Genomic DNA, 16459 nt, shown 5'->3' with positions numbered 1-16459 from the left:
GTATGTGCTCTTTTAAAATCCTAAAATTTTCATGAATATTCAGGAAGCAATTTTTAAGAACAGACTCATATAACCAAATGGTAAATTGCAAGGAGTATAGACTTTGGGTGGAAGAAAGGTGATTAAAAATCTTTGTTATTTAAAATAAGAGGATTCATTTGTGTACTTGAGACACTGGATAGAGTTTAAAATAAATAAGAAATAGAGAAACAGCAAGAGAAAGAAAACACCTGTCCTTCTCTAGAAGCAGCATAGACTCAGACACTGAAACTTCACTGAGTATAGAAAATGTAAAATTGTAAAAAGGTATAACAAATACATAGAATGACAATATAAATATTAATTCTTGAATTGTCCTCAGTATGTATTTTTTCTTAAATTAGTTCATTCAATGGTAGACATTTTAATGGGTTCCAGGCTACAAAAATAAAAATACAAATCCTTGTATTTTGAATCTGTTTGTGACTGTGTGTGTGCGCGCGTGCCGGTGCAATAAATGGCAAAACCCTTACAAGATGAATCTGTTGTCATGGCTTCCTTTTCCCATTGCTATTCTCCCTGGTTTATTTCCCTTTTTATTGCCCATTGCTTTTAGAAGGAATAAATATTAATGAGTTGCACAATATAGTTTGTACTCCTCTGTTAACACTGGAGAGAGTAGCTACTCCCGATTGAGCAATCATCAGCAAGGCAGGGAATAGCTAGCCCAGCCACAAACCATTTCTTTTATATCCTTAGATAGCAGGAGTATGTTCCTGAAACAAAAATGATATCCAGTCACCAATGCACATCCCTAAGTGCTAATTTCAAAATTCCTTCTGGTGCTATCATTCATCTACAACAGCCTCGATGAATTAAGTACTTAAGGGTTACAGAAAGCACACGCTGCAGTCACTCGATATTGTCAATGTAGATGACATTTTATCTCCCCTCTTTTTTTATTAATGGAAGGTCCTACATTGATGGCTATGGCTTCTTTCCATCTTAGGCTACAGAAATGAAAGAAGATGAAATAATGGTCTTGCTCCCCAATTTCCTAGTTTAAATGCTAGCAGAGTATAGTGCGGTTTTAAAGATTTATGGCTTACTAAAACTGGGCTCAATGAGGGCAAATGTGATCAGTGTTAGACCTAAAAGTTCCACATTACTTTTAATGACATGTAGGGACTTTTCCCAGTCCTTCTTTTGTTTTCAATTTTAATTCTAAAACTAGGAAACAAAGGGTTTCAGTATACACATGCTAGTATTCCTATTTCTCATTTTAAAGGAATAATTTTTGGTTCTAACGAGGGCCCAAAGATATGTTAGAAATAAGGGCAGATTTATTGGGGAGCCTATGAATCTTTAGGTTCAGGGCCCCAGAATGAGCACATGACTCTTCTGAGGTCCTGGGAAAAAATTAATGAGCAGTGAATGTTGTTATATTTGGAATTCTGCAGTCTTCTCCTTCTCTTTCTCTTCCTCCTCCTCCACTTCCTTCTCTTCCTCCATTTCTCTTTTTTCCTCTCCTCCTTCCTTTCTTCTTCCTCTCCCTTCTCCTTCACTTCCTACTTCTCCTCTTCATTTTGCTTCTTTTTCTCTTTTAGCCCTTCTCTTCTGTCCTCCCCTGACCAGTACTGCATAAACGTTAGTGCTTAGAATTTGGCTCCTTCAACCCTATATAATCCCTCCCAAAAGAACTCTCATTAACTGTGATAAAATCTACCTCTTTTTACAGTAAGTTATGACACTAATAAAAGACAGAGATCTCTGTGTCTATTCCAGACCTACAGCGTCACCAGTTTGATGGGAAATACTGACAGATTTTCATTTTTCTTCAAGCACCCAGGTTAGTCTCCAACTATATATTTTTGAGAATATAGGTTTTTGAGACAGGCAATTTATTTGATGAATCATGGTAAAGAATCTTCATATGGTTAGACTTTGGTGTCATGCATACTCAGAGCTTAACTGGAGAGCACTAAACTAGCAGGAGCCCTGAACTGTCCCCATGTCAGCCTTGTGAAAGGTCTCGCTGAACTCCAAATTAACCAAGCTATAAAGAACAAGGCTAATTTTAGGGTTCAAATACCCAGATCACAGCAATCAAGGCTGCATTTTATAAATTTTATCTTCTGTGATGTAACTTAACAGTTGTTCAATAAATATTTGTGAGTGAATAAAAGAATACCAAACAGAAAGGTTAAACTTGTAACATTTCAGTGATGCATCTGTGATTAATTTGTGGAATAACAGAATACACTCAGAAAAAAATTCAGCATCGAGTCCTTCATTTCAACTGCTTGTTCCCTACATAAGAATGTTTTTCCAAATAAGCCTAATAATTAACATAGGGCCTTCCTAAAGCTAATCAACACTGTCATCATCAATGTTACTTCTATTATTTTATTCTACAGTGGGTCTTCAGAATTTACATGGAGGTACTTACAAATATTGCATGCAATTTCATGCTGTTGAAGAGATTATACTATGTCTAGTCTCTTAATAAAATGTTACCCAGTAGGTTTCATCGTTATTAGCTTAATGTCACTTATATATTGCTGTTAGTTCATTATCTATGACTTTGTCCAAGCCACCAATATGCACACTGAGTTTTATCTACTCTAGGTAATAATTCCTTTACTAATATTGTTTATCATTCTCACTGACAAACTGGGAAAAACTAGAATGATACAGAGAGAGACAGGTTTGAAATACTCATATAATTTTGTTGTTTTTGCTCTTCCAATTTTAAAAGTGTGCAATCATTTTCATGCATCATTGAACAACATCAAATTGGAGACTATTGGCAATGACTTGACTTTTATTGAGTTTGATGCCACTAAAGACTATCCTTCACTCTATAAAGATATTACAGAGAATGTATATTAACTGAGAAAATTTTCAGTCAAATGAGATTTAAATGATGGAGCCATTCAGTCATCTAGACAGTTTTGACATCATATATATATATATATATATATATATATATAATTTAACTTAATTGCATGTTATTTCCTTGATAAAATAAAAATTTCAGTCATATTTTGTATATAAAGATGAAATTATTACTGGAAAAATACAATATATGATCTGGTAGTCTGTTCATGTGTTTGCCAGCAGTGATTTGTGTTTGGACTAAATAATCCACATTATTGGTTTCTTCATTATAAACATTTGTTTTACAGTTAGCTACTCTCATAGTCTCATAGATGTAGTTCACAATTAAAGTAAAAAGGCTATCTGTAGTAATCTCTGATTCTGAGATTTTAAAATTCTAGTCTTCTTTTACTGGCATTAGAGCATCTATGTAAGAACAAATATAATATTTTTCTCTTATTTAATACTCTTATTAGATTGATTAGATTTTCATCCAGCCCCACTTATATTCTCTATTGGATTGAAAAATCTGTATCTATAATATTAATAAGTGACCTTATTATATTATCAATAGTATATATTATATAATGTAGAATACCTATTTAGTAGTTTTCTCCCTTTCCATCACAGTACACTCCTTACCCTTTTTTCCTATCATATATTATTACTGATTAACTAATTGCACATTGCAATTATTAGTAATGTTTCATACGCATACATGCTTATTGAGACTACCCAAGTGTTTGCTAAATTCTTTGTGTATCTTAAATCATACTATTTCTAGATTTAACTGTTTTTTCTTGACGGTTTCTCCAGTGAAGGATTATTGCAGGTCAATCCATTCACCTTTGTTTTTGTCGTAGCTTGGCATAACTGCCCCCACAACAGAAAAAATTAATCTGCTCAGCAAAGAAGCAGGATACAGGTGTCAACCAAAATTAATGTAAGGTTCTAGCTAAATTGTTACCAATAGGATGCCTTGTTTTGTGATTTCCTGCTTTAAATGCCCTGTAACTCTCCAGTTCGGAACCACTCGGTTTAATTCTAAAATGAGTCTACGTGAGTAGTCGCTGAACTCAGCTAAAATCCCTACATTTATCAATTTGGCTACTTGGATTCCTATATTGTTTATGAATCCAGTTCAGTTTTAATTTTGCTCATACATTTGAATGCTATACTGCTGGCTAAATACTTTTAAGTTAGAATTAACTTCCTTTCAGTGCTTTGCATATATCGTGTTATTTTGTCTTTCTTGCCAGCATTGAGGATTTCACTATTAATTTGCTAGCTTCTCTTTTAACTAACATTTTTTTCTCTGCTCCTTTTAATATGCCTTTTATTTGATGAGCAAAATATCCCTACCATCTAACAAGATGTAGGTATCTTATTTTTTCTAGTTCTGTACATTATTTTTTAATTAATTATTGCAATTTCTATTTTCCTTTCTTTTAGTTCTATTAATCTGTGCTTCCTTGTTGAACTTTGTGTGAAGACTATCTGATTTTTCATTTCCAATTTCATCTCTCACATTGAATACTTAGCATTGAATACTTTCTTTAATTTTGTTTTCATTTTACTTGTAACTAGCTCAAACTCTCAGTAAGATTTTTTAAAAAAACTTTTAATTAATATATTTTTTCAGTTCTGGAACTTCTATTTCTTTTTAAAAATATGGAACTCATTATGATTCATTGTTTATATTTTAATTTCTTTTTTTTTTTACATCTTTAATGTTTTAACAGTGCACTTTAAGGCTTCTACCCATTATTTTTAGTGTTTCCAATCTTAGAAGTCTAATCTTATGGCTTACTTTTAATTTTAGACCCTATTTACCTAATTGTGTAATTTGTAAATTTGGATGGTACAGTTGGTGTGTGTGTGTGATGTCGGGATATTTTGCCTTTTGTTAAACATTTCTCTGTAGACTTTTTACTTGTTTTTTGAAGTTTCATACTACAGGATAGTATGAAGTTCATAAGTCCCAGACTTACGAACATTTCATTGCAAACTTTCACAAATGTGAACGGACCTTGCATCATGAACATCAGTAGCTGTGAACAAATTCCAGAAATAGCTCATGTGTCTATGGACATTGTCGCAGTCGTGTTGATGTGTGCCTACTGTGCAGTGTGACAGTATATCATAGTACTGGGCTCCGTCAGAGCCCAGGATGTCCAGAAGCAAGAGGAAGAGCAGTGATAATGTGAGTGGACTGCTAGGAAGGGCAAAGAGACATACATTGTATATTTGTATCAAAGGTGTGTAAGACTCAGTTCATCAGACTTACAAATGAATTCAACTTATGAACTTTCTCCAGGAACACAACTTGATAAGTGAGGGACTTACTGCACCATTTCTTATAATTAGTTTCCAGTCTTATGGTCTTTGAATTTACAGAAGTTAACATAACTTTTAAATTAATACTGATTTGAATGCAAGCGCATTGTCATAATCTTTAATAAGACTTGCTTTTCCCCTGACCTGAGGCTGAGGCTTCTCTATTTCAGTATCATCTCCCTGAGAAGGACCTGAGTTTCTCCACTTCCTTGTTGGCATAACTGTTTTGAGTTAATATAGTAATCCGTTATTCCTTCCTATAATATGTTCCTCTGGCTAAAAGTGCTATGGCATAGTCCTTCTAAGGTTTACTCCTGCCAAGTCTTCACAATGGATAACCTTCTTCTTGTACAAAACCCATCCAAAGGTAACAACAGCATCAGTTCAACCTTTGGTTAGTTCTAGAAGTCATTTAAATAAGACTTCAGTTCTGTCCACACAAGCACTTAAACATTAAATCCTATGCATTGTGTATATGTGTCTTATAAGGGATGATTTCTGGGTAATTTAATCTTCCATATTGCTGAGAATAAAACAGAAGAATAATTTTAAATAGGTATGTGGAGGAGGCAAATAAACTCAGGTGATGCATAGGGAACACAAAGCCAACAAGGACCAACTGTCATGATTTGTGTTTAGAGTGCTTTTGAAAGTAGCCTTAAAATTAAATACAAAAAGCTTTTCAGCTATATACTATAATTACAAAGAAAAAATTACACAAAACTGACAATAAGTATGTCAGTTGACAACTGTTTGTTAAACATCTAAATCAAAAGTACAGTCATAGAAGTACTATATTTAGTTGAGTTTTAAGGTGCTTTACTAAATTTTTCTTTGATTGCCTGTTTGGTTGAATACTTCTTGAAGTTTCTTCAGTAAGTTCTGCTTTCAGTAAAAAGCTTCAGTTACCTCTGGGTGGATCACTAACTACCTTAATCTAATTCCCAGCAGGTGAGTTTTTATTAGCTTTTATTCCAATTGCTGGAGCCTTTTGGCATTTCACTTTCCATTTAGCATTCCACTGATCACAGAGAAATTTCAGATAGTAATGGCCTTTTCTTCCCTAAGATATCCTGAGGCCAGACTCACTAGAATGATCTGATTCATTCAGGGGTTTCTTACATTGTAATTACCTTTTAATTTTATTACAATGCTTTTTCCATCTCAATGTATATAGACTGTGTTTCCAAAATGTAGTCATTATGTTTTAGTTACTGTTTTATATATCATATTAAAATTAGCTAAGTAAAGTGTAATACTTAGAAATTACAAAAAGTATGAACAATATTTGTATATGGATTAATTTCTTTCAATGAAAGTGTCCACAGTGAAATTTTATGCACATCTTTGCATAATTGTAAAGCCCAGTGAAAGTTTTAGAGTCAGTAATTTAAAAATCTTTTCTATTTGTCTGTAACTAATATCTATATAGTGATATTATAGGAATTAAATGAGCATGAAATCATTTATATATCATGAATATCTTTGATGTATTTTCTAGCAAGAGAAATATAGAGGGTAAAAGTACACTACTATCTTTCCCAGATGGTTTAAGTATTGTATTAGGGAGCTTACAGAGATTCGCTCGCAGTCCCATGATGCTCTACTACAGACTTCTGATAGAAATGCCATATAAAATGTTCTCACCTATCTGTTATTTCATAAGTGATGGATAGGAAAGGTGCAGTGCTAGACTTGCCATGCTCTGATATGTACTTTCTGAAATAACAGGGAAATAGCACCATAAGCGTAACCTTTGTTCTTTGCTTTTTTTAAAAAATACTTTGGCTAAAGTGGAATGATTTGTGGAAACTATAGATAAAAGACTACAAGCCTAATGAGTTTGTTTTCTGTTTAGGCAGAGTTTGGCTATATCATTCTCCTTGTTTCTTTGATGAACTTAGAAAAACACATTATACATGTTATTCATTCATCCTTCTTTCTATTCATAGTTTAATTATTCTTGCACCATCCGTTTGCCATTGACCCTCCAATCTATTTTTCTGGCACATCTGGCTTGATGTGATCATGCAGGGTGATTGTAAGAGCTGTCTTTTCCAATAATCCCCATCCCAATAGCCCTGTCTAGATTTCATCGTGGCACTATTGATGTGCCTTTCACAGAAGAGTGTTCTTAAGTTTCCTATAATATATATCAAACACTTTCAAGTCTTATGGACTATACCAATACTTTGAATTTCTTTCATTTAATACTTTTCAATTGGTACCACATGGAAGAATTACTTGATTTCTGTAGCTGAAATCTACTTTAATTTCACTTTGAGCTTTATATACCCATGCATCGAATGATCAGCAATATTTTCATTAGTGTTCTAGGACTATGATACCACTATCTTCCCTATGGCTAAGGACTCTTATTTTTTATATTTTGATAAGGGTAAATTTCACACTAGAATAAACTGGATAGTCTTCACAACCTGCTGGAATCCTAGTCAGCTAAGCAGAATCCATCAAAGGTTTTAACACTAACACTTCTAATTATAGAATTGATATATTGGAAGTTGTGATCCCTCGAATAGTGTGTGTGTGTGTGTGTGTGTGTGTGTGTGTGTGTGTGTGTGCACGCACGTGTGTGTATGGGAAGGAATTACCGAAACCATGATAATTTACTTGCAACCAGCAGCAGAATACAAATAAGATGCAGATGCATTCTAAGATCATGTTGTTATATTTTTTGTCATCTATAGAAGCTATTACTAATTAATTGCTATACTATCGATATAACTCAACTGACATAAATGGCATGGCAAATTGTGACTATTACACTGAATACTTTTTGTGAGTAGTTTAATCATAGGTTTTTGATTTCTGGAATTTAAATACACTAATTCCATAAAAGAGCATTTTTCTGGTCTGTCAGTGTGGAATAAGTCAGTTAATAGTGCATACATAGATGAATCAAGTGAGTAGTGTGGCTCTGAGATGCTGACATAGCCTCTCAATTTCCTATGTAAAGTGACCTTCCAAGACAATAAAGGAAGTTTATGTGAATTTCATATTACTTGTCTTTTTTAAGTAAAATAAGTAAAATCAAGTAAAAATAAACTTATTTTTGAAGTCAAGTATTTGGTTTTGAGGTAAGATATTCTTAATATCTTGGTTACATGGGAAATAGGTCATACAAAACACAAAATGAATCTGAAAAAAAGAATACTCCAGGCTTTGTTCACCAAAATAAGTGCAATATGAGTTGCTCTTAAGGGGACTTTTTCATAGTTATGTAGTCCAAGCTTCTTAAAATTAATTTTTTTTGTGTGTGTACTGGGAATGAAACTCACAACCTCGTGCTTGCCAGGGAGGCACTGTGCCACTGAGCTATATCTTCAGTTGAAATTAATTTCTTATGAGAACTGGTTGGAAGAATTGATTTGAGAGGTTTCTCTTTCTTTAAAAAGTGAACTTTTACTCTTTCATATTTATTGAAGAAGTAGACTGTGAACAGTCTGCATAGCCTAGCCTGATTTTCTTAGATTCATACACACATAGACTTTGCTTATCACCCCTGGAACGCTGGTTTCTTATTGGAACATGTTAAGTGCTTTAGATGAAAGAGGTCGAGGGTGGGTACTCATGTAGTTCAACTTCTGAGCGAAAAATGCTCTACTTTTTGAGGAGAATCAACTGTTTTGGAGGTACTATAAAAGATGTTTTACAAGTCTTAGTATATGATACAAAGGGCAGAAATTCCTAAGCTATTTATGTTCCCACGTTAACATTATGGATATTAATTTTTGGTGAAGTAATTCTTTAATATTTACTGATGTTTGCTTTAGAGTAACAGATAAATCATGATGATAGTCTTTCTTTGACTTTTATTTTTGGTATGCTACAGTAGTTTGAAAGAGATATGAAGGACTCCATAAAAATGATTAAAAAATCCAGTTGCAATTCAGAATTCTCAAGGATCCTTTGAAAGTAATAACCTACAAGACATAATTGACATTCAGAAACTAGAATCTATTCTACCTGCAGCCATGAAATTATACTACTCTGAAAATACTGGTGCAATAAATCTACCTAACAGAGTTAAAAAATGCAGCCACTAAAATGGCCAAATATATTAATGTACTAACATTACATGTTTTATGCTACTTCCTTACAACTTTAAGATACATTAGTAGTAAATTGTATCCCTAGGCTAGATTCCTAAATGAGTTGACAGCTTTGTAAAATTAGTGGATACAGAACAACTACGTTTTGGAAGTTGCAAATGCAACATTTCAGTGCCTATCTTCTATGAATTTCTGGTCACTTATGTCACTTCTTTTTAGAATATATGAGTCATATCTTCTCTGGTTATTCTGATAATTCCTATTCAGATCCTTTGCCTGAAAAGTCTCATTCTTTTTCTTTTTTCATTTGACAATGTCAATTAGGATCTCTATACTTTTCCTTTTCCAGCCAATACAATTCTTAGGAAATTCCAAAGTACCCGAAACACAATTTTCAGATACAATATGCTTATCTTTATTTGCATGATTTGTGCTTTGCATTAACACACACTATTTCCTCTACCTGCAATAAACATCCTTGCATTCCTCACCTACTTACGTGTAACTGGTGTGCCCATCATCACTTGACTCAAGTGCCATCTCTTCTGTGACAGTCTCTGTTTCTGTAAATCCCCAACAGCTATGCTAAAACTTAGCTGTATTGTAATATAACTATAGATTTGTTGATGTGCCACAGTATTGGATTTAAGGACTTTCACGGCTTGAACTCTGTATTGATGTTTCTGTAGCTTATCTTTTTACACATTTTGGAAATCTGTTGACAGCAATCAATATACTTTGAATAGAATAGTGACAGAAATCCTGTATCCTCCAGATCATCGGAGTGAAAGGACTGCTTAGAACTTTGCCTAAAATTGATTCATCTCAGTGCAGATTGAAGATCTAACAGTTCACCGTAAAACTTGCTTCTATAGTGATGAAACTTTAAAAAATAACATTAACTTATAAGAATATACACTTTTGTTTTTGGCCATATTGGATTTATTTATTTGTTTGTACACTCATGGCATCTGGCCCCAAAAGTAGTATCAGGAAATAAAATTTAAAAATATCTGTCAAATTATTAAAGGGGAAAAATTACATGTGTTTGAGTTAAATCTTTATTTTATTGTACTCTTTCAAATTCTGTATTTACTTCACTTAAATTCTAATTGAAAGCTTTTACTCAATTATCATAACTAACTTATTTTTCAGTAATTTTAATGAAATGAGATTGATGTTTGCGAGGTTTTACCTCTAATCTAAAGAAAAGGTTAGGCTTTATATACTTGTGTATACTTCTATGATTTTGTTATAATTTCTTAATTATTAGTCCTGCTAAATTTGGATGCTGAGATGAATCATAAAGGCATTTAAAACAAAATATTAAAAAGAAGCTTGTCAGTAACTCAAAACTGACAAAGACAGATTTATACTAAAGCTTTTCAGCAACCATAATGTGGATTAAATTTTACCACAGTGCATATCAACAATAATGAGACCAGAAATATGGTTCTTTTTGGTTCAAATGGCCCTGCATATATGCATCACAGGCCACCACATGCTTCCTCCATGAATCAGTCATTTAGAAGACAGTAAAACGTACCTTCTTTGTCCTTGTGTGTATTTAAGTGGGAGAGGATATTATCATTTGTCTGCACACAGTACACTTCGCGGGTCTGGATGCCGCCCCCACAGAGAGCAGTCTGGTTTCCTCGTCTCTTGTCTTGCTGACTGAGCAAAGGGTCTACGCGGCATTCTGTCCACTCTGTAGTTCTCCAGCCATACCTAAATCAAGAAAAAGCCAGCAGTGGTTGCCATGTTTAGTGACTCAAACATTTCTCCACTCCTCTCACATTTTATTCTAAAAAATTATTTTAATCATGTTTTTCTCTGGACTTCACCATGGCCTAGAAGTCTGATGCAGAGTAAATTTCAATTCCTTGCTTACCTCCACTAGTGCCCCATTAGGAGCAGGGTTAAATTTATGTTTTTATTTTAATTGCCATTCATAAATATTTTATGAATAAAGAGAACAGTGAAAACATAAAATTTTATGTTCAATTAAGCTAAACCCAGTCCTGCCCTTCCTTCTTGGTGCTTATAAACAAAGGGAGATTGAATTTGAGAATGGAAAACATTCTAAATGATGAACCCAAACATTTGTTTTGTGTCTAAAATGAATATTGCTTCTTCATACTAGAGCAAAATTATAACCATGTTACTATTAAGGAACTATAACTGAACATTTCAGAGTTTTCTCTTTATTGTCAAGAATAGGAATTTGTTTCTCTCAGTCTCTGTAGTGCTGAGCCTCTCTGATAAGTGTTGACTAATGCTGGAGAGTGCTGATATTTCTAATCAGTGGAGCATAGGAAAGACAATCTATGATGTGCAATTAAAGCTCCAATCAAGATCATGATCTGAAAGAAATGGTAGGGGATTGTCAGCACAACACATGCTTGAATGAGATAGCCAGGAACCATTTCCTGATGCACTTGAAGATAGGCAGTGATGGCATTTCTCCATGTCTAGGAAATGAATGCTCTAAAGGCCCAAAGAAAATGGCTCATGTAGCACTCTGAGTCACTTCAATCGAGATGCTTTCTCAGTAATCAGATTAGCAGTCAATATAAGTGTAAATGGACATGTCAGTGTTTATCCTGATTAGACAAAAAGGTTAAAGGGGCCCTTAGATTTCAGACCTGATGCTTTTCTCTATTAGTGGTAAAGTTTCTTGACAGTAAATCTGAGATCCATGCTGGTTTCATTTTTGGTAAGTGGAGATTCATGGCTTAACAGGGCTGTAGGTTTGGACGTCAGCAACAGTCTTGACATCTATTTGTAAAGGCAGGGCAACACTCAGGTCTATTTTAGATGCATGGAATTGATTCCTGTTTGCAAAGATGGAGGACGGAGAGGCAAAGCTAAATAATTCACTTGTTAGGGAACTTAAAATGATGATCACTTTTAAACTACACAATGGAATTTCAATTTAGGTCACTCCAAGGAGTCCTGTGAGAGGAACAGCTTTCCAGTACTGTAAATAGGTTATGCATTTTAAGAAAAATGCTATTTCCAAAAAAAAAAAAAGGCAGCAGAGAAAGATACTCAAAGATTTTATCTATTTTGTTAATGGCATTTAAGTATAAGAGAATAAAGACAAAAATAGAAGTTCTCAAGAGGAAAAACAGCCTAAAAATTATGGCAACTTCCTCGTGTGGGTAATACAGGGAGGACCTGTCAAACAGTGGGACAGGTAGGGAAGGAAGGAAATCAGAGTTTTCAGTCACTTGTTATATTGGTGGACAATGGGCAATTTCAAAAAACTGCAGAATTGAAGGTCTCACACGAATCACCACTATTTGTGTTATTTTTAGCTGTAATGGTAGTAACATTAATGTCCCTTCTCACTGGTTTGTGAAGCTCCCATTGTATGCATGTATTCCACAGAAGCTCTTGATGAGATCTGTGCACCACTGAGAAACTAAAATTCACTCAGTTGCTTTATATATATTTTATATTCAGACAAAACTGAACTATTGTGGTTGCGAAGCTAGCTTATGATAATGTCTTGGGAATAATATTTTTAAGGATGGAAATAATAGCACTCTACTGTCAAATATTCCTGAACAAGTCTCATTTCATCTGGATTCAAACATTTACTGGGTACACGTTACATACCAGACTTTGTTGTGTATTTTGATGCTAAAACAAGAAAGAAATAAAGGTGTGGATATAACACTCTATCTATACTTAAGATTAATAAACACAGCCTTCAAAGACTTTAAAAATCTCATTAATTTGGGGGTGGTATTTTATTCTATTTAATAGGGTTTTACAGACTTTTTTTTTCCGGCACCAGGGATTGAACTCACGACCTCATACTTGCCAGGCATGCACTTATGCCGCTGAGCTAAATCCTCGGAGTTTATATACTTTAAAATGAGTCACAGAAATCTATACTTTGAAAGTCTGCTTTACAAAATAGAGATCGACAAACTACAAAACCTAAGTACCAAATCAACCTGTCACTTATTTTTGTAAGGAAAGCTTTATTGGAACCCAGCCAAACTCATTCATTTACATAATGCTTATAGTGCCAGTGATGACACTGAATCACTGTAAGACAAAAATATGTGGCCTAATGTATTTGCTATGTGGCCCTTAAGAAAAAGAAATGAAAAAAATAAAAATAAAAAACTTGCTAAGTGGTGTTATAGAAAATATCTAAATGGAGAAATGCTTCAATGCTGAGAAAAGCTTAACTTTGATATTTAGGAGCTTTCATTTCATACGGCAAAACCTGTTTGTATGTGCATGTGTGTGTGTGCGTGTAGAGTTTGGAGAGGAATATTTTATTATTTTGCTTAAAATATATACGAATCACAACGCGCTGCCCTGCTGTTCAGTTGAAACTTAACACTGAAAGAGCCCATGATTCGGGCACACTGCCCTAGGTTACTCACGCTGCACAGAGGGCGACTCCATCTCTTTGGGGCACACAGGCTTCTTTTTCTTCAAGTTCGGGGCACTCGGTTTCGCTGCTCACGGGAAGCTGCCTGATGGTCCGTGTCCTTACCCGCGTGCCAGTAGGGGGCGCCGCACCGTGGCACGTGTTTGAGCACGGGCTCCATTCGGACCACTCTGATACCTGACACTCTTTGGTGATCACACAGGACTGGAAAGTCATTGGCAGCTTCTCCTGCTGGCAAAAGCTGCAAAAGAGCATTGATACTCTGGTCATAGAGGTTCAGGCAGTTGAGAATGCTGTCTTCTACAGTCTACAGTAAAAGCAGCTTTGGCATTTTTATTACCACTTTGAGGCGTGGTTTCAATTTCATTGAAAATACATTAACATTATAACAATGTGTAAAAGCAGACTGAAAGTTAACATTTTCACTGCTTCCTTTTTTGTATGAGTTGTTAAAAGATTCACAGGAAATAATGGAGTTTAAGGAAAATTAGCTGAAGCCAAGTTTACCATATTGCTCATTTTACTCATTCCAGATTTGTTTTTAGATAATGAGAAACCAAGAACTGTTAATGTACATCAATTTCCATTTTGTTTAGTGGTTTAAATAAGTGTGCTAGGATAAATTCAATATTGTTTTGAGTAGAAAAAGTAATTTAATATGTGCCTTAACATTACTTTTATATCATTTGAAACTTACAGTTATGTTACAATTATAACGTTTGTTCAACTACATCAACTTTTCTAACTAATGGTCTAATACACAGCGTACATAAGCATATCCTAATTAAGTACATTATAAGTATTGGAAATATGCATGTATTTATTTTTATACTATAAAGGTATCCACTATATATAACTCTAATATTTCATTAATGAGCTAAGAATGTTCAAATTTTTTCTATCTACTTCTATTTCTACTTAAATTAATAATGGATTCCAAACCAGAATATCTAAATATGAAGATGATATTATAGATGTCCAAAGCTAAAAGCATAGGCACTTTGAGGTGACCTGGAGAGTATGATGAACTCGTGTTGACACCTGGCTGAACTCTTATCCAGTCTCACTAACCAATGAGTGAGTTCCTATGTGCAGCCCATCACCATGATAGAGAGATCTGCTCCAAATAGGAGAATGCACTGATAATTGTGACATTATTCAGGCTATCTATGATAATTAACCATTGATAGAGGCAGGTCATTTTCACCATTACAACTCATAGTCTTCTTAATCCTCCTGGCAGGCTCAAGGAATTATATTCACAGGGGAGAATTAGAGCTGAAAGATCAGTCAGTTTGTCTGCATTGAGAGGGCAGAGCAGAGGATATCTGAGAGTGGTGGCATAAGGACTACATGCCTCAGTTTTATTTCCCTGTGACCAAAATACGGCTTCTACTTAAATGTTATGAGCTGAACATTGATGATGTATTAGTGCAATGCTAGCCATTAATCAAAGCTTTCTCTGTGATAAATAAATTTTCGTTCTCACACTTACAACTTTACCCATAAAAATAATGACCAAATGAAGCCCTCTATTGCATTTTGTTATAAAATTCATCTTAGGTTTTATAACCTTCCTGAAATTATTTTCATAAATATTAGCACATATTATTTATCTAATATTTAGCAATACTTTATAATTATTAATATGTAATATTTTAATAAGTTCATAGTTTACATACAAAGGATTAACAATCTCTTTTATACTTTTGTAAGGGATTTGATAATTGATAAACTACCTTCAATTATAGTCACTCAGCTCATCCGGTAGAAGCTGATGTGTCAGCTATGTTACAGATCATATTATTTATAATGAAACGATGCCTTTGGATAAATTTCACCATCTGTGGGGAAAATATCATTATCTGGCAACCAGATACAGCTTTGCGAAACGGCTGGTACATCCTGGTCTCTTGTGGCATCATGAAGACTATGATTACAGGACTGCTTGAAAAGATTCTGGCTTCTGGTATTGCACTAAGTTTCTTAAGTTCCCAGACCTACCTAATATGAAACTCATCCTTTTGCATGGATTTCTAGGGGAATTCTCACCAGATGAGAAATGGCTGGCACTATAATGAGAACTAATTCTAGTTCCTGCTCCATATCCTTTCTAAGCACATTGGTAAAAGTGTGACTTATAGCAGTCCTGTGAATCTGGATATTTAGTAAACCTTAAATATAAAGCCTAATGCATATTTTTTAATTGAATATTCCCAATAATCATTTTACACATGTATCACTCTTAGTTCTACTTTACGGGGAAGCAACCTTCTGGAGGTTAGGGAACATCATGTTGCTAATAAATTGTGGACTGGACTTTGAACTTAGCTTCTCTAAAACCAGAACTCATTTTCTTAACCCCTCTGTCCTGTCTACTACAGTTTAAACTACCTGTAAGTCTATTAGGACATTTGCTTCAGCTGAGACCAATGCCACAGTTACTGACACTGTGAATCAAGTAGTATGTATTTTACAAACCCAAGTTTTGTACCATTTACACATTGTGCAAATGTGTGGCTTATCCTAAGCAAATTAATATATACTTATGGAAAAGTTGAAACAAATGCCCTTTTCTAGTAAGCGTTAATTTTCAATAGAGGTCCTACATATGAAAAAGCTACATAAACAACAAGAATAGAGTTAAACAGATTAACACAAACCTTTTTAATATAAATCACATCTAGAGTACGTGTGCATACACATATGCACATACATATATATAAATAAAATCTTTCTTGTAATTTAGCAATACCTTAAAGCTTTCAACAAG

The 16459-nt window shown here is 34.2% G+C and overlaps 1 protein-coding gene across 1 annotated transcript in view; it reads right to left on the bottom strand.

The window, feature by feature from the left end:
- Thsd7a (thrombospondin type 1 domain containing 7A) overlaps positions 1-16459 on the bottom strand; it is a 371111-nt gene that overhangs the window by 149048 nt on the left and 205604 nt on the right. Inside the window, exons 3-4 of the mRNA XM_063242093.1 lie at positions 13679-13927; positions 10816-10997 (exon numbers count right to left, since the gene is read on the bottom strand). Of these exons, the coding sequence (XP_063098163.1) occupies positions 10816-10997; positions 13679-13927 (431 nt within the window). The remainder of the gene's footprint in view (positions 1-10815; positions 10998-13678; positions 13928-16459) is intronic.

This window comes from Cavia porcellus, unplaced genomic scaffold, assembly GCF_034190915.1.
Source record: "Cavia porcellus strain 051 isolate PalLab524CR breed Dunkin Hartley unplaced genomic scaffold, mCavPor4.1 scaffold_2, whole genome shotgun sequence".
NCBI classification, from domain to species: Eukaryota; Metazoa; Chordata; class Mammalia; order Rodentia; family Caviidae; genus Cavia; species Cavia porcellus.
The sequence above is the reverse complement of the archived record's forward strand: the minus strand, read 5'-3'. Positions and strand labels throughout refer to the sequence as shown.